This window comes from Papio anubis, chromosome 12 (assembly GCF_008728515.1).
Source record: "Papio anubis isolate 15944 chromosome 12, Panubis1.0, whole genome shotgun sequence".
NCBI lineage: Eukaryota > Metazoa > Chordata > Mammalia > Primates > Cercopithecidae > Papio > Papio anubis.
The window spans coordinates 95,442,323-95,462,741 of NC_044987.1; the positions used below are offsets into that span (position 1 = coordinate 95,442,323).

General features: G+C 42.9%; 1 protein-coding gene across 1 annotated transcript in view; it reads left to right on the plus strand.

Annotated features, from left to right (window-relative positions):
- LDLRAD3 (low density lipoprotein receptor class A domain containing 3) overlaps positions 1-20,419 on the plus strand; it is a 287,712-nt gene that overhangs the window by 130,714 nt on the left and 136,579 nt on the right. Inside the window, exon 3 of the mRNA XM_003910029.3 lies at positions 7,456-7,581. Coding sequence (XP_003910078.1) covers positions 7,456-7,581 — 126 coding nt within the window. The remainder of the gene's footprint in view (positions 1-7,455; positions 7,582-20,419) is intronic.

Genomic DNA, 20,419 nt, shown 5'->3' on the forward strand with positions numbered 1-20,419 from the left:
ACTCGGCTGGTTGCCTGTGATCTGCTTTGTGGGCATGTGATGATGCAAATGTAAATCATAACAGGACAGGCTCCCCTGACATAAACCACGACTGAGCATGCTGACCAGGCAGGAAGTCTCATTAGTAATTCCTGAAAAGGGTGCAAGGGCAGGGCCAAAGAGCCAGTTAATTGAATGATGGCTAATTTGTTTATAATCATTCATATTTTCACTCTTTTCTCTTTCTCCCGTAAAATCTAGTCCTCTGGAACTGGGCTGGTCCTTGGAGAAATCTTAGGAGGCGACAGAGCAGCTGTGCCAAGGGAAAGATTTGAGCCTTGACTCTGTTTATTAGCATTGTCAAGTTACTTCACCTCTGGACCTCAGTTTTCTTATCTGTAAAATGTTTGTGTGTGTGTGTGTGTGAGAACTTAAAAGATATCTGTGAGACAGAGTGTGATGCTTAGCTCATACTAAGCATTCACGAAATACTAGCCATGTTGTCCAGCCTCACTCTTTCCTCTTATAGGTTCATTTGGACATTATGCAAATATTTATGAGGCACATGGTGTAGGCACTGTACGGTGCAGCTCCTTTAAAAATGATAAATGAAAGTATGCAAATGAGTGTACGTTCTTGGAGGTTGGAAGGCAGGGGCATTAGCCAAACAGCTTAATACAAAACTGGTGAGATCAAGTAGTGATGTGTCCTGTGAAGGGAAGGAAAAGAAGGCTGAGGGTTAGAGCGACTAAGGGTGGGAGCATAGGTTCTACTGCAGATAGTGCAATGATTCAAGAGACTAAGATGGAGGAGTGAGCCTTGCTGAGCCCTGGGAGAAAGACATTCCAGGTAGTGGGAACAGAGAGTGCAAAGGCCCTGAGGTGGGAATATGCTGGCTGGACTTGAGAAGGAACAAGGAAGCCTGTGTAGTTAGATTTCCAAGATGGGAAGATCTTCATGGCCTTGATGAGAAAGCCTGGAATTGGAGAGCAGCATGATGACTCCAGCTTTTATTCTAATGGGAAGGCAGTGATGTTCTTAGTAGTGGAGTGATGTGCTGAGGCTTATGAGGAAACACTCTCAGCCTAGATGGCAAAGCCTATAAGCATTCTTCCCTGCTCCCTCAAAAGGTGCCCAGAACAAGACTGGCTGATCAAGGACCGTGTGTCAGAAGCTTGAACCTGTCTGGAAGGACACGATGGCTGGAGAGCTGGCAGAGGGGCAAACTTGACCCTGGAAAATGGAACTCCTCTGCTTTTCTCTTACTGTAGCCTTTCCCAGCAGAAGCCAAAATGCCCATCTGTGCAGAAAAAGCATTAACACAGCAGGCCTGACTGCTGCCCTTTGAAAAGTGTGCTTGGAACATTGGCCCTTGGCTGGCATCTGGGAACCTAAATTTCAGTAGGTTTCCCATTACCCAACTGTTAATGGTGGCTCACCGTGCCTAAACTGGCTGTGCAGACCGTGTAGTTGATGCTGTTTTTCTGCTGGAAGTCTGGAAATGTGGTGTACCGAGAATGCCCGCGTGACCAGCCCCTAATAAAAACCGTGAGCACTGAGCCTCTAATGAGCCGCCCTGGTGGGTGACATTTCACACATGTTGTCAACAACTTGTTGCTGGAGGAATTAAGCACATCCTGTGTGTCTACCCTGGAAGAATACTTGTGAAAGCTTGAGCCTGGTTTCCTGTGACTTCATTTCATATACCTTTTTCCTTGGCCTTTTTATCCTTTCACTGTAAGAAATCTTAGCTTTGATTATATGCCGAGTCCTGGGAGTTACCCTAGTGAATCACTGAATCTGTGTGGGCTTGGGGACCCCTGACACAGCATCTTATATGAAGGGACTATAATGTTGATGTATCTCATTGCTGATGATGTTGACCATGGTCACTTGGTTGAGGTGGTATCTACTAAGTTTCTCCACTGTCAAGTTACTGTTTTTCTCTTTGTAATTAAATGACATATTGGGGCAGATACTTTGACACTGTGCATATCCAGTTTCTCCTCAAGTGTTTATTTTCTAATTTTAGCATCCATTGCCAGATCTTGCCTGTAACAGTTATTGCCATAGTGTTTGCTTCGTGGTGGCTTTCTGTTTCCCGCACCTCCTCTACATTTATTAATGAGAAGTCCTCAATAAAGAAGAACTTTGCTTTCTCCCTGTTTACTTACTTATTCAACAATTTTTGGTATCAGTCTCGGGTACTAGATCCTTATTTTGTTGGCCTCGGATATTTATTTTATTCTCTATGTCATAATCTGATACTGTTGTTGACTTTGTTGCTTGGATTGTTCTAGCTTTGGCTATTGGGAACTTCAGGGTAACTTCTGTGTCCTTTTGACATGCTCCCATGATATTTGGACACTTGTTTACTTTATTTTCACACTTCTGGCAACAGAAGATACTCCGGGTTCATCTTGTTTGTATATTCTTCCTGGAATCAACCACTTCTCCAAGGAGGTTGGTTTTCTTTGTTAGATAATGGTATTTAGAAACCAAGATCTGGCTGCTAGGTGTGCTTATTGCTGTTTAGGTGTACTGCTGCTAGTCTCTCTCAGCAGATGGAGCTAGGAAATGTATGTATATACACTATCCCATACATACACACAAATCAATATTTATTTTCGTCTGTCCATCTGTCCATCTGTCCATCCATCCATCCATCCATCCATACTGTCTAATTTTTGAAGACCTTGAGTTCATACTGGTGGCCTCCAATTCCTTCAAACTTCCATTGGAAATTTTGGTTCAATAACCAAAGCCTCAGGATTCACTTTAGCCTTCTCACTTTCTTTTCTTTTTTTTTTTTTTTTCAGACGAGTCTCGCTCTGTCGCCCAGGCTGGAGTGCAGTGGCACAATCTCAGCTCACTGTAACCTCCACCTCCCGGGTTCAAGCAATTCTCTGCCTCAGCATCCTGAGTGGCTGGGATTACAGGTGCCCTCTACCACGCCTGGCTATTTTTTTTTTTTTTTTGTATTTTTAGTAGAAATGGGTTTTCAGCATCTTGGCCAGGCTGGTCTTGAACACCTAACCTCGTGATCCACTCACCTCAGCCTCCCAAAGTGCTGGGATTACAGGCATGAGCCACCGCACCTGTCCTAGCCTTCCAACTTTCTTTATTTGCAACTTCTCTCTCTGACAGAAATCTTACAGTATATTTACATATTTGTTCCACCCTAGTGCACCCAGAAGACAGTTTCAGAATTGATGACCATACTCTTGGGAGAAACAAATATAACTAGTGTACAGTATTGTAGTTTTTTTTTTTTTTTCTTTAGCTTTATGGAATCTAGTCAACATACTGTTTTCCTGAGTTACTTAGGCTGGTTGTTTTCTTCCCCATCCCCTTCAGTGTGGTGGTGTTATTTACTAGTAATACGGTTATGTTTACTTGTTATTGTTAATGTTTCATTTTGAGTTTTTCCCACATGTGATTGATTTTAAGTGTTTATTTTTGGGGTGTGTGAAATACTACCATGGTTCTAAGATATACAGTGCTCTGAGTATATTTACACAAGTATATGTTGAGTCAGATAGATATACTCGGAGAAGTGTGCAGCCTTCTCATCCTGTTATCTTGTCTGATATCAGTTCCCTGTGGTTTTTCACTCCTTTCCCACTCACCCCCTATAGATAACCAATCTCGTTAGCTTCTGGTTTATCCTCCTGTATTTCTTTTGCATAGATAGGTCAGTACATGTATATTTTCTTATACCCCTTCTTTTCTCATATGGAGGGCAGTGAAGTACTGTTACGGGATCTCTGGGGTATCACTTTGCCAGCTGGAAATTTCTGTAGCCAGTGGCACCTTTGCCCAAGTTTTGCTCTGGCCTTCTGGGCTCCTCTGCCCACTTGACCTGGCAGGCTGTGCTTGGCTCCCACTACAGGCCTAGATCCCATACCTGACAAGGGCAAGCCAGTTGCACAGCAGTGAGGGTTGTGTGAGTGAGTGTGGAGTTCAGCCACTGCACAGCCAGGTATACCGGCTGTGGTAGGGCAGGCAGCTCCAGACACCGGCATGGGTGCTAGCTCCCCGCAAGGCTGTGGTTGGACCGGCATACCATAAGCATTTTCCATGGCTGACACTGGGGAATGCAGTGTGATGCCTGGAAGCTTGGAGACTCCAGGAACCACAGAGCCCTAAAAAGGGTATCACAACCCTGGCTTGGGGGTGCTCCTAGGTCTGGGGTCCCCGAAGGGCCACAACTCTTCTTTCTTCTCTTGTCTCCCACAACATAGTGGGCAAACAGCATGTTTCATCCCTGTTTGTGGTATTGCTCTTTTAGCCCTGCCATTCAGTGAGTCCCTAGTTCTTGTCGTGCATCCAGGAAGAATGAGGTACGCAGACAAGTGGAGGGTGAGCAAGACAAAGAGGAACTTTATTGAGCAATAGAACAGCTCAGAGGAGACTCACAGTGGGCAGCTCCTCTCTGTAGCCAGGGTGTCTTGAGTGTTCAGCTCTCAGCAGAGAGGATAGCTCCTCTCTGCAGGTTGTCCCGTTGTCTCCTCAAGTCTGACTGAGTCCAGGGCTTTTATGGGCCTCAGAGGGGAGGAAGTGCATGCATGCTGACTAATCCATGGGTGGGCCTGGAAAAGTTCCCACTCCAGTCTGTGGGACCCACAGCCTGGCCCTCAGGCCTCAGGCCTTCCCTGGCTTGAAGATTGGGCTTCACCAGGGACCTGCCCTCTCTGCCTAGGAGCATGTCTGCCTCTTGCTATCTTTCATGGTGCCCAGGTTTGTGCCAAGGGGCACCTGCAGGGCAGTGCCAAGCTGTCTTCAGCACCGCCTTGGTCTCCCTCCCATGTTTGTCTTCACCCAAAGTCCAGAGGCAGCTGAGGTGGCAGGGCGCTGGTGTGTCAGCACTGCCCTGAGCGTGCACACATCCAGCTGGGTTGCAACAGCGCCCAGGCTCGGCCTCAACTTTGCTCCATGATCTCAGTGGGTGCTGACAGCAGGGAGAGGCCAGGGAGCTGGAACAGACACCTCTGAGACTGTGGGAGTAAAGGGGGGCCCTTCCTGGGCCCCCGAGAATACAGAGATGTCTGCGTCTGCAGCTGCAGTTTGGGTGACTGCAGCCATGCCCAGAAGGGTGGGACTCCTGCCTGCTCCATGCTCCTGCTGACACCATAGAGTGTGGTACTGCCCTGGGCCCAGCTCTGCCTCCGTGCCCCTCTCTGCCTGCCTCTCCATGATCAGTTTCTAAATTCTGTGAACATAGTGATGATGATGATGATGACGACGATGACAAATAGCATAAACATTACCATTAATTGAGCATCTACTGTATACCGTGCTCTATAATGTCTTGTATAGATTATCTCAATCCTTACTAGAGCCCGAGGAAGTAGATGTTACCTCCAATTTACTAATAAATGTTGTGGATGCAACTGGTTGGGGCTGATGTCGTGGGTGGTAAAAGAATACCAAGACAGTCATAGGTAAAGAAGGGCAGATTTGTCAGCAAAAGTACAAAAATATGTTGCATGGGTGCAACAGGCAGCACGGCAGCGAATGGGCCGTCTGCAAAGCGGCAGGGGCTGGAGGAAAGTTTTATAGGGTCATGCTGGAGGGGCCTACTTATGGAATGAGGTGTTTAATGAAAGGATGTTGGGCCAGTGGGTTTGTGATTAGCCATTTCTTGGAACAATTGTTCTTCCCAACTTGGGCCTGCTTACTTGTTGCTTACTTATCAGGATGCCACAGTAAGGAAACTGAAGTCCAGCAAAATTTAGAAACTTGCCCATCATAAAAAATAGAGTTGGAACTTGAACCCAGGACTGTCCTGAGTTTATGCTTTAAGAAGAGTACACCAGTACCATAACAGAAGTTCCAAGGTGAAACAAAGCCACATGGGTTTTTAAAACCTGGAACATTTCAGGCCTTAAAACCCTGATGGTTGTGAGTTGACTTTTGCCAAAGTCAGCATGTTACAGACAGCAAGAACGTGGAGGTAATTTATTGCCTGTTTGTTTCAAAGAAATGGCCCTTCCTTCTTGGAGGACCATGGGTCCTGCCTCTAAGACAGGAGACAAGAGGGATGCTACATAGGGCCTGCTACCTGGGATGTAGCAATAGATCTCATCTCACATCCCCTAATCGCAAGCCAGAGCACCAGAACCATTAATGGGAGAGTACATTACCCCACAGGGCTGTTTGGTTTAGCAGGACACTCAATCAAGCCCGAGTTACAGCAGTTTCTGCTAAAACTGTTTGTACAGCATGAGTGGAAGAAGAATTTATTTGGAGCAGGAGTCTGGCTTCTGTTGTGAAAAGTGACAGCCTCTGGCAGAGAGAGAGGCAATGCTGTCGAGTTGGTTGAGGTCAGGGCTTCTGGCATCTGTTTGCCGGCCCTCACCCGGTGCTTGATTTTCCAACTGTGTGACCTTGGGCAAGTCACTTGATTTCTCAAAGCGCATTTATGAAGTGGTGATAAGAACCATACTCATTTGTTTGGGGCTCCCAAGACTACCCCAGGTTCAGTGATTTGCCAGGAGAATTCACAGAACTCAGTATATGATCATACTCATGGCTATGATTAATTACAGCAAAGGGATACAAAGCAAAATCAACACAGGTAAAAGACGAATGGAATAAAGTCCAGAGGAAATCAGGTTCAGGCTTCCGAGGAAATCAGGTTCAGGCTTCCAAGAGTCCTCTCCCAGTTGAGTCCAAAGGATGCGCTAATTCCCCTAGCAATGAGTTGTAATGTAACAACACATGTGGAATGTTATCGACCAGGGACACTCACTAGAGACTCAGTATCCAGAATTTTTATTAGGGACTGATCACATAGGCACCCTTTGCTCAGCACGTACCAAAATTATAGCCTCCCCGAAGGAAGGAAAGCAGGGGTGTTCAGTGTAAGTTGTACTGTTTACATAAACAGTTTAGGCACAGTGAGCCACTCTTGTTAGTTAGGGTGGTGCAAAGTCTCTCAAAATCCAAGTTCCCAGACTCCAGCCAAGGAAGAGCCAACCTTGCAAGGAGGTCTTGGTAAGCATAGCAGTTTCAGTTCTGTTTTGTTACCTCTTTTCTGCCCATCATCCCGTTGGGTGGTTGCTGGGTGAATTAAATGAGATGATCCATACAGAGCTCTGAGCACACTGCCTAGCACGGTGAACACTTACTAAATGTTGATGCTGTTCAGCACCTTCATCTACTCATCATCCATTTACTTACCTGTTCTTCGTTCGTGGCTTCGTTCAGTACATTTTGATTGGCACCTGCTGTGGTGCAGGGGCTATGTTAGCCTCTTGGGTACTTTTGAAGCATTCCTCTCTAGATGATGCTGCATGTGGGTGTTCAATCTGGCTGGGTGTTTGAGGTGGGTGGTGGTAATGAGAAGAAAGCTTCAGGGACTTTAAGATAAATCTTAAGTGGACTCATTTTCACATTCAGTGTTAGGAGGATGAGTATGTAGTCATCTGAGAACATCTCCTGATGTCTTGCTGTTTCTTTTTCTTCCTGCAGCCAAGGCTAAGTCAAAATGCGGCCCGACCTTCTTCCCCTGCGCCAGCGGCATCCACTGCATCATTGGTCGCTTCCGGTGCAATGGGTTTGAGGACTGTCCTGATGGCAGCGATGAAGAGAACTGCAGTAAGTGCTGTGCACTTGGACGCTGTGATCCCTTGTTCTTTCCCGCCAGCCAAACTTGTCCACGTCGGTCTCCCTCATCATGTGCTTCTTATACCTAGAGGCTCAGGCATTCTCTTCTGTTACCCAGATTCTGTTCTTTCCCACTTCTTGTGTAAATCTGTAAATGTTCAGCCACCATTTATCAGGGGCTCTCCCAAGTGCACTAAGCCTGAGACTGGCTATATTTTCAGTTCTGACAATAGCTCTGCAAATGCAGATGTATTATCCTTAGTTAACAGATAAGAAATTTCAAGTTAGAGAAGTGCATTAGCTCATCCAGGGTCACATAGCTCATAAGAAGCAGAGCCATTTCTAGGTTCATTCAAACCCTCATCTGACTGATACAACACTTCATGTTTGTGTGCTTGCTTACTTTTTTTCTTACTTTGAATTCTTTTCTTAAAAAAGTTGGCTGGGGCCGGGCACGGTGACTCACGCCTGTAATCCCAGCACTTTGGGAGGCCGAGGCAGGTGGATCACGAGGTCAAGAGATCAAGACCATCCTGGGCAACATGGTGAAACCCCATCTCTACTAAAAATACAAAAAATTAGCCAGGCGTGGTGGCGCCTGTAGTCCCAGCTGCTCGAGAGCCTGAGGCAGGAGAATCACTTGAACCCGGGAGGCAGAGGTTGCAGTGAGCCGAGATTGTGCCACTGCACTCCAGCCTGGCGACAGAGCGAGACTCTGTCTCAAAAAAAAAAAAAAAAAAAAAAAAAAGTTGGCCGGGTGTGGTGGCTTGCACCTGTAAGCCCAGCACTTTGGGAGGCTGAGGTGGGAGGAGTGCTTGAGTCCAGGAGTTCAAGACCAGCCTAGGAGACAAGGTAAAACCCCATCTCTACAAAAAATACAAAAGTTAGGTGGGCCTGGTGGCACATGCCTCAGCTACTCAGGAGGATGAGGTGGGATGATGCTGGAGCCTAGGAGGTCAGGGCTGCAGTGAACTGAGATGGCACCACTGTACTCCAGCCCGGGCAACAGAGTGAGACCCTGTCTTAAAAAAAAAAAAGTGTTTATATGTTAGTTGTATGCATACTATAAAAATTTATTCTTGCGAAAACAGTTCAAGTATCATAGATGAAATTAATGTCCTCCTTGACTGTGACCACCCTGATTTGTTTTACCTGCTGTATAATATTCCCCTGGTGTCAGTGTGCACACACACATATTCACTCCCTTTCACCTTGCAGCCAGCAGTCTTGCTGTTGGGTTTAACTACTCCTTGCCTTGGATACATGCAGATCCTTCCTTTTAGCATCCTGCGGTCCACAATGACTTTGCATACAGCAGCCTCAGTGACCTTCAAGCCTCTCTTCTTCACCTTTAATACTGGCCCAGCTCTCCCATCAAGTTGCTTCATACCTGCCACTGGTCACTCTGGTCACTGTTTCTTCTTCTTTCCCCATTCCTCAAAATGTTTAGACTACTTGAGCCTTCATAATTATCATTGACTCTGAACAAACTTACATGTTTATTTTCTGTGCGCATATATATATATATGTAAAAAAGACTTTATGTTTTAGAGCGGTTTGAGGTTCACAGCAAAACTGAGAGGAAGGTACAGAGATTTTCCAAATCCTCTGCCCCAACACATGCACAGCTTCTCCCATTGTCAACATCCCTGACCAGGGTGATACAGTCATTACAATCAAACCTGTGTTAACACATCAAGTCCATAATTTACATTAGGGTTCGCTCTGGTGTTGACCATTCTATGGATCTTGATAAGTATATCATGACATGTAGCCATCATATAGTATCATACAGAATAGTTTCACTGCCCTGAACATTTTCTGTGCTCATCCTACTCATCCCTTTTTGTATCCCCACCACATATTTTAATAAATAATTTTCTTCTGATTATTGTAAAGAACTTGCAAAATATAAACAAGTATACAGAAGAAAGCAAAACTGCCCATATCCCATAAGTTAGAATGAGACACTATTAATATTTATGCCATTGTGTGCCAGTTCTTCCCTCCCCTCTGGTCCTTCTTCCCTCCCCTCTCTCTTTCTCTCTCTCCCACTCTTTGTCTTCTCTCTCCCTTTCTCTCCTCCTCCTTCTCTTCCCATCTGTCCCACTTTCCTCCCCACCTTTCTGTCACTCCTTCTCCCCTTCTCTACACACACACACACACACACACACACACACACACACACACACAGCCCTCTTCTCTAAGCACATTGTACTTGCTTGTACTGTCCTGTATGTTGTGACCATTTTCACATTATCAGTTTTTTCCAAACATAAGTTTTAACGACTTCAGTGATTCTTTTGATAGATTATGTTCTTCCTCCTACCTCATTGGCTCGATTTTAAGTCTCTGATGAGGAGGATGACTGTCTCCTATCTCATATGTGCCTTTCTAGGGAGCAATCATGGCTGTCCCTTCCCAGTAGGGGCACAGGAAGTTTCTAACTCTCCCCTGCATTTTGTCCTGTTGCCTTATTTCATCTTCTGGGCTCCAAGTGTCAAGAATCTGGCACAGCCAGCAGATGATTGTGTGGTTACAGCAGATGAGAGTGATGGACGTGCACCCCAGCAGGGAGGGTACATATCACTAAGAGGAGAGGCGCAACTGGGAGAAATGACTCGACCCAGACTCTGGGCTTGGATTTGTGCTGTACCCTAATGAAGCATGAGTCAGATATGCCACATCATCTCTTGCATAGCGGTTTACTGGTCTGCACACTGGGGGTGCTGAGAGCCTGCTTCCCAGGATTGCTGGAGAATTAGATGAAATAACTGAAAAGACTCAGTATAGTGGCTGGCACAGAGTAATTGATTTTTTAAAATAGTGGTTTAAAACAACTGTGAGAAAAGACCATAGTTACTAGGATTTTGCCTTTGATTTTGGACTTACAAAAATATACTTCTTTTGTATTTTACTTAATCCTTTAGTAAGTATCACCTTGATCTCTGCTTCCTGTTGTCCATGGGGATCTTATAATCTAAGGGAGAAATGACACACACAGACACACACCCCCCCCCAGAATAATCCAATGGCAATAAAATGCAAGTATGACACATTATAGTATAAGCAATCTAAATGATTATGTCATCCTATATATTCCCTGCCATAATTAAAGACCTTATATGATTTAAATGTTTGGACAATGGTCTTTAATTTTCTCTTTTTTTAATTAATTTTTTATTGTACTTCTAGGGTACATGTGCACAATGTGCAGGTTTGTTACATATGTATGCATGTGCCATGTTGGTGTGCTGCACCCATTGACTCGTCATTTACATTAGGTATATCTCCTAATGCTATCCCTCCCCCCTCCCCCCACCCCACAACAGGACCCGGTGTGTGATGTTCTCCTTCCTGTGTCCAAGTGATCTCATTGTTCAGTTCTCACCTATCAGTGACAACATGCGGTGTTTGGTTTTCTGTTCTTGTGATAGTTTGCTGAGAATGATGGTTTCCAGCTGCATCCATGTCCCTACAAAGGACACGAACTCATCCTTTTTTATGGCTGCATAGAATTCCATGGTGTATATGTGCCACATTTTCTTAATCCATTCTGTCGCTGATGGACATTTGGGTTGGTTCCAAGTCTTTGCTATTGTGAATAGTGCTGCAATAAACTTATGTGTACGTGTGTCTTTATAGCAGCATGATTTATAATCCTTTGGGTATATACCTAGTAATGGGATGGCTGGGTCAAATGGTATTTCTAGTTCTAGATCCTTGAGGAATTGCCACACTGTCTTCTACAGTGGTTAAACTAGTTTACAGTCCCACCAACAGTGTAAAAGTGTTCCTGTTTCTCCACATCCTCTCCAGCACCTGTTGTTTCCTGACTTTTTAATGATCACCATTCTAACTGGTGTGAGATGGTATCTCATTGTGGTTTTGAGTTGCATTTCTCTGATGGCTAGTGATGGTGAGCATTTTTTCATGTGTCTGTTGGCTGCATAAATGTCTTTTGAGAATTGTCTGTTCATATCCTTTGTCCACTTTTTGATAGGGTTGTTTTTTTCTTCTAAATTTGTTTGAGTTATTTGTAAGTTCTGGATATTAGCCCTTTGTCAGATGAATAGACTGCAAAAATTTTCTCCCATTCTGTAGGTTGCCTGTTCACTCTGATGGTAGTTTCCTTTGCTGTGCAGAAGCTCTTTAGTTTGATTAGATCCCGTTAGTCAATTTTGGCTTTTGTTGCCATTGCTTTTGGTGTTTTAGACATGAAGTCCTTGCCCATGCCTGTGTCCTGAATGGTATTGCCTAGGTTTTCTTCTAGGGTTTGCTGAAGTTGCTTATCAGCTTAAGGAGATTTTGGGCTGAGACAATGGGATTTTCTAAATATACAATCATGTCATCTGCAAACAGGGACAATTTGACTTCCTCTTTTCTTAATTGAATACCCTTTATTTCTTTCTCCTGCCTGATTGCCCTGGCCAGTCTTGTGCCAGTTTTCAAAGGGAATGCTTACAGTTTTTGCCCAGTCAGTATGATACTGGCTGTGAGTTTGTCATAAATAGCTTTTATTATTTTGAGATACGTTCCATCAATACCGAATTTATTGAGAGTTTTTAGCATGAAGGACTGTTGAATTTTGTCAAAGGCCTTTTCTGCATGCATTGAGATAATCATGTGGTTTTTGTCTTTGATTCTGTTTATATTCTGGATTACATTTATTGATTTGTGTATGTTGAACCAGCCTTGCATCCCAGGGATGAAGCGCACTTAATCATGGTGGATGAGCTTTTTGATGTGCTGCTGGATTCGGTTTGCCAGTGTTTTATTGAAGATTTTTCATCGATGTTCATCAGGGATACTGGTCTAAAATTCTCTTTTTTTGTTGTGTGTCTCCCAGGCTTTGGTATCAGGATGATGTTGGCCTCATAAAATGAGTTAAGGAGGATTCCCTCTTTTTCTATTGATTGGAATAATTTCAGACGGAATGGTACCAGCTCCTCCTTGTTCCTCTGGTAGAATTTGGCTGTGAATCCATCTGGTCCTGGACTTTTTTTGGTTGGCAGGCTATTAATTATTGCCTCAATATTTCAGAGCCTGTATCTATTCAGGGATTCCACTTCTTCCTGGTTTAGTCTTGGGAGGGTGTATGTGTCCAGGAACTTATCCATTTCTTCTAGGTTTTCTAGTTTATTTGTGTAGAGGTGTTTATAGTATTCTCTGATGGTAGTTTGTATTTCTGTGGGATCGGTGGTGATATCCCCTTTATCATTTTTTATTGCATCTGTTTGATTCTTCTTCTTTATTAGTCTTGCTAGCGGTCTATCAATTTTGTTGATCTTTTCAAAAGACCAGCTCCTGGATTCATTGATTTTTTGAAGGGTTTTTTGTGTCTCTATTTTCTTCAGTTCTGCTCTGATCTTAGTTATTTCTTGCCTTCTGCTAGCTTTTGAATGTGTTTGCTCTTGCTTCTGTAGTTCTTTTACTTGTGATATTAGGGTATCCATTTTAGATCTTTCCTGCTTTCTCTTGTGGGCATTTAGTGCTATAAATTTCCTTCTACACACTGCTTTAAATGTATCCCAGAGATTCTTGTATGTTGTATCTTTGTTCTCATTGGTTTCGTAGAACATCTTTTATGTACTCAGTAGTCATTCAGGAGCAGGTTGTTCAGTTTCCATGTAGTTGAGTGGTTTTGATTGAGTTTCTTAATCCTGAGTTCTAGTTTGATTGCACTGTCTCGGAGACAGTTTGTTGTAGTTTCTGTTCTTTTACATGTGCTGAGGAGTGCTTTACTTCCAACTATGTGGTCAATTTTGGAATAAGTGCGATGTGGTGCTGAGAAGAATGTATATTCTGTTGATTCGGCGTGGAGTTCTGTAGATGTCTGTTACGTCCGCTTGGTGCAGAGCTGACTTCAATTCCTGGATATCCTTTTTAACTTTATGTCTCGTTGATCTGTCTAATGTTGACAGTGGGGTGTTAAAGTCTCCCATTATTATTGTGTGGGAGTCTAAGTCTGTTTGTAAGTCTCTAAGGACTTGCTTTATGAATCTGGGTGCTCCTGTATTGGGTGCATATATATTTAGGATAGTTAGCTCTTCTTGTTGAATTGATCCCTTTACCATTATGTAATGTCTCTTTGTCTTTTTTGATGTTTGTTGGTTTAAAGTCTGTTTTATCAGAGACTAAGATTGCAACACCTGCCTTTTTTTGTTTTCTGTTTGTTGGTAGATCTTACTCCATTCCTTTACTTTGAGCACGTGAGATGGGTCTCCTGAATACAGCACATTCTCTTTTTTTTTTTTTTTTTGAGACAAGGTCTTACTCTGTCACCCAGGCTGGAGTGCAGTGGTGTCATCACAGCTCTCTCCAGCCTCAATCTCCTGGGCTCAAGTAATCCTCCTACCTCAGCCTCGTGAGTAGCTGGCATCACAGGTGCATGCCACCATGCCCACCTAATTAAAAAAAAATTTTTTTTGTAGAGATGGCATTTCACCCTGTTGCCCAGGCTGGTCTCGAACTCCTGGGCTCAAACAATCCTCCTACCTTGGGTTCCCAAAGTGCTGGGATTATAGGCATGAGCCACCATGCCTGGTCTCGTCTTTAATTTTCTAAATGAGTAAATTATACCCATTCCAAACTACGCCAATGAGGATTAGGTCAGCATCTTCCTCTGACATAGCTACCATTTAAAAATAGTGATTCTGAAGCCGGGCGAGGTGGCACACGTCTGACACACGAGTGTGTGAGATGGAAGGATTGCTTAAGCCCAGGAGTTCAAGGTCAGCCTGGGTAACATAGCAAGACCCCATCTCTATAAAAATAAATAAGTAAATACAATTTTTTAAAAATTAGTAAAAATAGTGATTCTAGCTCACTGTTTTGGAAAGTGATAAATAAAAGTATGAGTCAAACTTTATCCCCTTGCTCCTATGTGAATTATATTTCAGAGTAATCAAATATCTGACTTCAAAAGGTAATTTTTTATTGAAGAATACCAGTGAATAGAAGAATAAACAAATTAGAGTATCTTCATTTTGTAACTCCTAATGAAGAATGGGTTTAGGTAATGATCATCAATGACTGCTTAAAACCATTAGGTAAAAAATTGATGGGGCCTTCATAATGGAGAGATCAGGCTAAAAACTCCCTAACAGCTCTGAATTAGTGTGGATTCACTTCAAGTAGAATGTATTAATAGAAACCTTGCCACTCTCTAGGTCACTTTAGAGTATAGTTGTCTTATATAGTACATCTGTGTACATTAGCCACCCCACAAGGCAGTGTTTTAATTTTTGCTTTAAATATTCAAATGTATTTTGAAAAGTTCCAGAGGTATCGTATTTACCCAGATGTTCACCATTCACTCTTCCTTCATTCCTGATATTGCCAAGTCGTCTTCTAGTATCATTTTCCTCCTCTGTGAAGAACTTCCTTTAGCAATTCTTCTAAAGCTGGCAACAAATTCTTAGCTTGCCTTCATCTGAGAATGTCTATTTCACCTTCATTCCTAAAGGGTGTTTTTACTGCATATAGAATTCTGAGCTGACAGTTCTTTTCTCTAAGCACTTTAAGTATGCCACTTCCATCTGGCTTTTACGATTTCTGAAGAGAAATTTACAGTCATTCAAGTTGTTTCCCCATAGATTATACATCATTTTTCTTTAGCTGCTTTGAAGTTTTTTTTTGTTTTTTTTTTTCTTTAGTTTTCAGCAGTTAGATCATAGCATGTCTGGGTATAGATTTCTTTGAGTTTATCCTGTTAGGGTTCTCTGAGCTATTTGAATCTGTAGATTTTCGTCTTTTGCTATACATGTTCAGCTATTAGTTCTTCAAATATTTTTAAAGTACTGTACGTTTCCTCCTTTCTTTATGGGAGTCTAATGACAACAATGTTAAATCTGTTTTTATTGTCCCACAAGTCCCTGAGGCTCTGTGAGTTTTTATTTTTTTTTATATTTTTGGGGGTGGGCGAGGGTTTCACTCCATCACCAAGGCTAGAGTGCAGTGATGCGATCATGGCTCACTGCAGGCTCAACTTTCTGAGCTCCAGTGAACCTCCCTCCTCAGCCTCTTGAGGAGCTGGGACCACAGGCATGCAGCACCATGCCTGCCTAATTTTTTTTTTTTTTTTTTTTTTGTAATTTTTGTAAAGGTGAGTTTTGATATGTTGCCCAGGTTGGTTTTAAACTCCTGAGCTCAAGTGATGCACCCGCCTCAGCCTCCTGAAGTGCTGGGATTACAGGTGTGAGCCACCACAGCAGAACTCTGTTCATTTTTTATCACTCCTTTTTCTTTTCATTGTTCATATTGGACAGTTTCTATTAATCTGTCTTCAAGTTCACTTACACTTTCATCTGTCATCTCCAGTCTGCTTTCAAGCCTGTATAGTGTTTTTTTTTTTTTTAGTTGTTTAAATTTCAGTCACTGTGTCTTTCTATTCTGAAATTTCTTTTTGGTTTTCTTTATATCTTCTCTTTCTTTGCTGAGACTTTCTGTTTTTCCATTTGTTTTGAGAGTGTGTGTGATTGCTTATTAGAGTATTTATGTAACAGCTGCTATAAAATCTTCATCATATAACTTCAACATCTGTGTCGTCTTGGCATTTCTCTGTTGATTGTCTTAACCCAAATGAATTGAGATTTTCTTGGTTCTTAATATGGCAAATAATTTTGGATTATATTCTGGATAGTTGCATTATTATGTATGACACTGTGGGTCTTATTTGAAGCCTAGGGGGAGTGCTTATATATGTGTTTTAGTAGGTAAATGACCTAGGCAGGTTAGGCCACAGGTTTCTACCAGCCCTTTGTGGGCTATGGTTACAGCCGTTTTCACGCTGTTTTTGCAGTGCTATTTGAATGTGTCCTGCCTGTGCCCTTACCAGTAGTTTGTGAGTTCAGTCTTTGATGTGCTGATTAGGACCAGGTCCATGTGCATGCAGCTTGTGGGGATCATCCCAGGAGTTCATAAACAGTTTTATGGGTTAGCTTTTCTGAGCTCCTCTCTCTTCTTAGTGTCTCTGGTTCTTTCCAGTTTCCTGGGGCTCCAAAAGGGAGAAAATACGGTAAACCCAGCACCATTTTGGTGATAGTTTAAATTTTGGTCTTATTCTCCATTTGGCCTGCTCCAAATTACCCTTTGCAGCTACTGCATGCATTCTCTTCAGGTTTTTAGGTGATATTCAGTGGGAAAGCCGGAGTGAGGTATGATGACTGCATCTGACCCGGAGCAGGAACTTCCATAAGCCAGTTTCAGCAGCACAAAAAGACAGTCTTCTGATGCGGTGCCAAGGAATACACATCACCAGTATGAGATCGTGCTGCCAAAAACATCCCACCTAAATCTGATCGAGTCTCTAAATCTAACCATTAGTTTACTGGAAATTCAGGGACAGGGGAATATGTTAATGACCCCACAAAGGGGCATACTTTTAGATACAGAATGTGGGAAATTCTTCAAGACCCAGTTTCATTCATAAATAAACTCTAAGAAAAAAACAGAGGAAAAGGAAACTTATAGATTGAAAGAGAGTAAAAGACAAATTAACCAAATGTGATGTGTGGACCGTATCTGAATGCTGATCATACAGATTGACTGTTAAAAAAATTGAGATAGAGAAATTTAAATTGTGGTTTGATACTTGATATTAAGGCATTATTATTTATTTTTAATGTGTAAGAATGGTATTTTGTCTATTTTTTAAAGTCCTTATCTTTTAGAAATATATACTGAAGTATATAAAGAGATTATGTGCTATCTGGGATGCACTTCAAGCCAATTCCATCAGGGATTGAAACAAAATGGTCAGTGAGTTGATAATTGTTAAACCCATGGAATTCAATAAACCAGTCTCTATTTTTGTATATGTTTGAAATTTTCCATAATGAAATGGTGAGAAGAAATAAATAGAAGTTAAAGAAGTGGTTCTGTCTGGTGATGTCTTGACTTTAACAAAAATAACTAGAGAGTTATATTTTTAAAGAACTTTGGTTTGCAGACATGTGTTTTCCAGGTGTAGCATTCATTTTGCACTCAGGAGTGCAGATAAGCAAAAACCCAGTATATATAATTCTTTTTTTTTTTTTTTCCCCAAAAAGGGTCTTGCTCTCATTGTCTAGGCTGGAGGGCAGTAGTACGCACACAGCTCACTGCAGCCTTGACTTCCGAGGCTCAGGTGATTCTTCCACCTCAGCCACCCAAGAGTATCTGGGACTTCAGGTGCACACTACCACACCAGGCTAAATTTTTTTTGTATTTTTAGTAGTGTCGGAGTTTTACCTTGTTACCCAGGCTAGTGTCGAATTCCTAGCCTCAAGAAATCCACCCTGCTTGGCCTCCCAAAGGGCTGGGATTACAGACATGAGCCACTGCACCCAGCCAAATTAAAAAAAAAACAAAAAATTTGTAGAGATGGGGTTTTGCCATGTTGCCCAGGCTGGTCTTGAACTCCTGAACTCAAGCCAACTGCTTGCCTTGGCCTCCCAAAGTGCTGGGATTACAGGTGTGAGCCACCGCACCCAGCCCCTCAAAACCAGTATTTTCTTTTAGAGCTTCACAATGCTGAGATTTTTGCCCTTTGACTGTTTTTCCTTTCTGCTTTTTGCCGTTTGGCCTCTTTCTTCCGCTGTCCTCACACATTCTGGGCTGGAGGTGAAACCCTGGGTTGGCTGGCAGCACAGCTCTCACCCCAGTCCTCATTCAGTAAGGATGAGGACTCCAGCCAAGAACTGAAATGGCAGGGTGTCTGGGGACCACGATTGAAAATTGAGTCAAGCTGATGATCTTCTGCTACAGCTTTTAGTGTAGTTGTGCCCAGAAAAACCACTGTGTCCTGGACTATATCTCCCACTGATGACAAATTTTTGCCTGAATTCTGAGCACCACTGAATCATTTAGCTAGTATGTCTGTGTTTTTGTGCACAGAGCTCCACACTGCTGGCATATTTCTGTAGCTCTATTCATGTCAATCCAGATGAGAGTCCCCGTTTCCTCTTCACCCCTCAGCCAATTCATCAATTGTAGCCTCAGAAAGCTGTGTCTTTTATTGGGTAGACTAGCCGAGCTAAAAGTGTCAACAGGAGAATTTTTCCTCCCAGTACTCCAAAGCTACATCATCAAGGTCTCCTTGAAGACTCTTATATGACTGGTTTCCTTTGGAAATCTTTCTGGTTTGCCAAGGCTGGGCTGGGTCATCCTCCGGTGTGTTCTCAGACCATACGGGACCTTCTTCAAACAAATGTCACCTCATCAGAGAGGCCTTCCATAACCACCCTATGAAAAATGACCCCTCTCATCCCCAGTCTCCCACTCTGTTTCTGTCCCCTGCTTCATCCTTCTCCACTCTTACTGTCTTTCCTACTACACTGTGACAGCCATGAGATGGTATTATAGTGTGGCTCACAGCTATATTCCCAGTGCCACGTATATTGTCAGGCTCAGCCTTAGCAAGCGACAAACATATACTGAATAAATGGTATTTCTCATGCTTTCTTGTAACGGCGTATTGACTTGCCTGTATAGTATACAAACTTTCAGGGCACATGAACTGCTTGGCTGACAGCTACTGAGCACTTACCTTGTATATGGCCTGTTTCTACATGCTTTACGTGGATGATCTCATTTTAGGTAGCTAGTATTATTACCTCCTTTTCATAGATAAGGGAACAGAGACATAGAAAGGATAAGTAACTTGCCCATACTCACACACTTAGTAAGTGGCATAGTTGAGGTATCAACCTAGGCAGTATAAATACAGAGCCTAAGCTTTTAACTGTTACATGAATGTGTGTTCCCAATACATTTTTTTTTTTTAATGGAGTCTTGCTCTGTCGCCAGGTTGGAGTGCAGTAGCACGATCTCGGCTCACTGCAACCTCCACCTCCTGGGTTCAAGCAATTTTCTTGTCTCAGACTCCGAGTAGCTGGGATCATAGGCGCGTGCCACCATGCCCAGCTAATTTTTGCCCAATACATATTTTTTAGAAACAGGGTTTTGCTCTGTTGCCCAGGCTAGAATGCAGTGGTACAATCATAGCTCACTGTACCTTAAACACCTGGGTTCAATTGATACTCCCATCTCAGCCTCTTAAGTAGATAGAAATACAGGTGCATGCTACCTTGCCTGGCTAATCTTTAAACTTTTTTTTTTTTTTTTAAGAGAAGGGGTCTTGCTATGCTGCCTTGAATGGTCTCGAACTCCTAGCCCCAAGCTGTCCTCTCATTTCAGCAACCTGAAGTGCTGGGACTATAGGCTTGAGCCATCATGCCTGGCTAATAATTATTATAATAAACATTTATTGAGCACCTACTGTGGCCCACATGCTATTTTCCATGCTTTGCTCATTTAATTTTTATAAAAGTTTATGACAGGACATTATTTTTATCCTCACTTTACAGATGAGGACATTGAGGCTTGGAGAAGTTGAATAATTTTTCCAACATCATATAGCTGGTGAAGTGGTAGGCTGAAATTTGAGCCCAGGTGGACTTCACACCTTCACTTCTAACCACTACAGCAAAATGTGTGCTTGGAATTGTCAGCTGGGGCAGATCATAAAAAGTTGAGATTATAAAAGGTTATATATTATACTCAATGAGAAGCAGTTGATACTGAGCTGATGCAGGATGAGGAGAGGAAGAAGGTCACATGACTGGAGACCGGGGAACTGGGACATGGTGGCACTTTCATAGCAGTAAGACCACAGGAAGAGGGAGAGGTTAGGAGCAGAGGGGAGAATGTCAGTTTCAGATCTGCAGAGTTTGAGGTGAGACAGTATTCAGGCAGAGGAACCCATGAGGCAGCAGGAGAAAGATGTTTGTTTCTGGGGGAAGGTTTAGGGAGCTATCCACAGAAAGGTGGTAATTGAAGCAGTGAT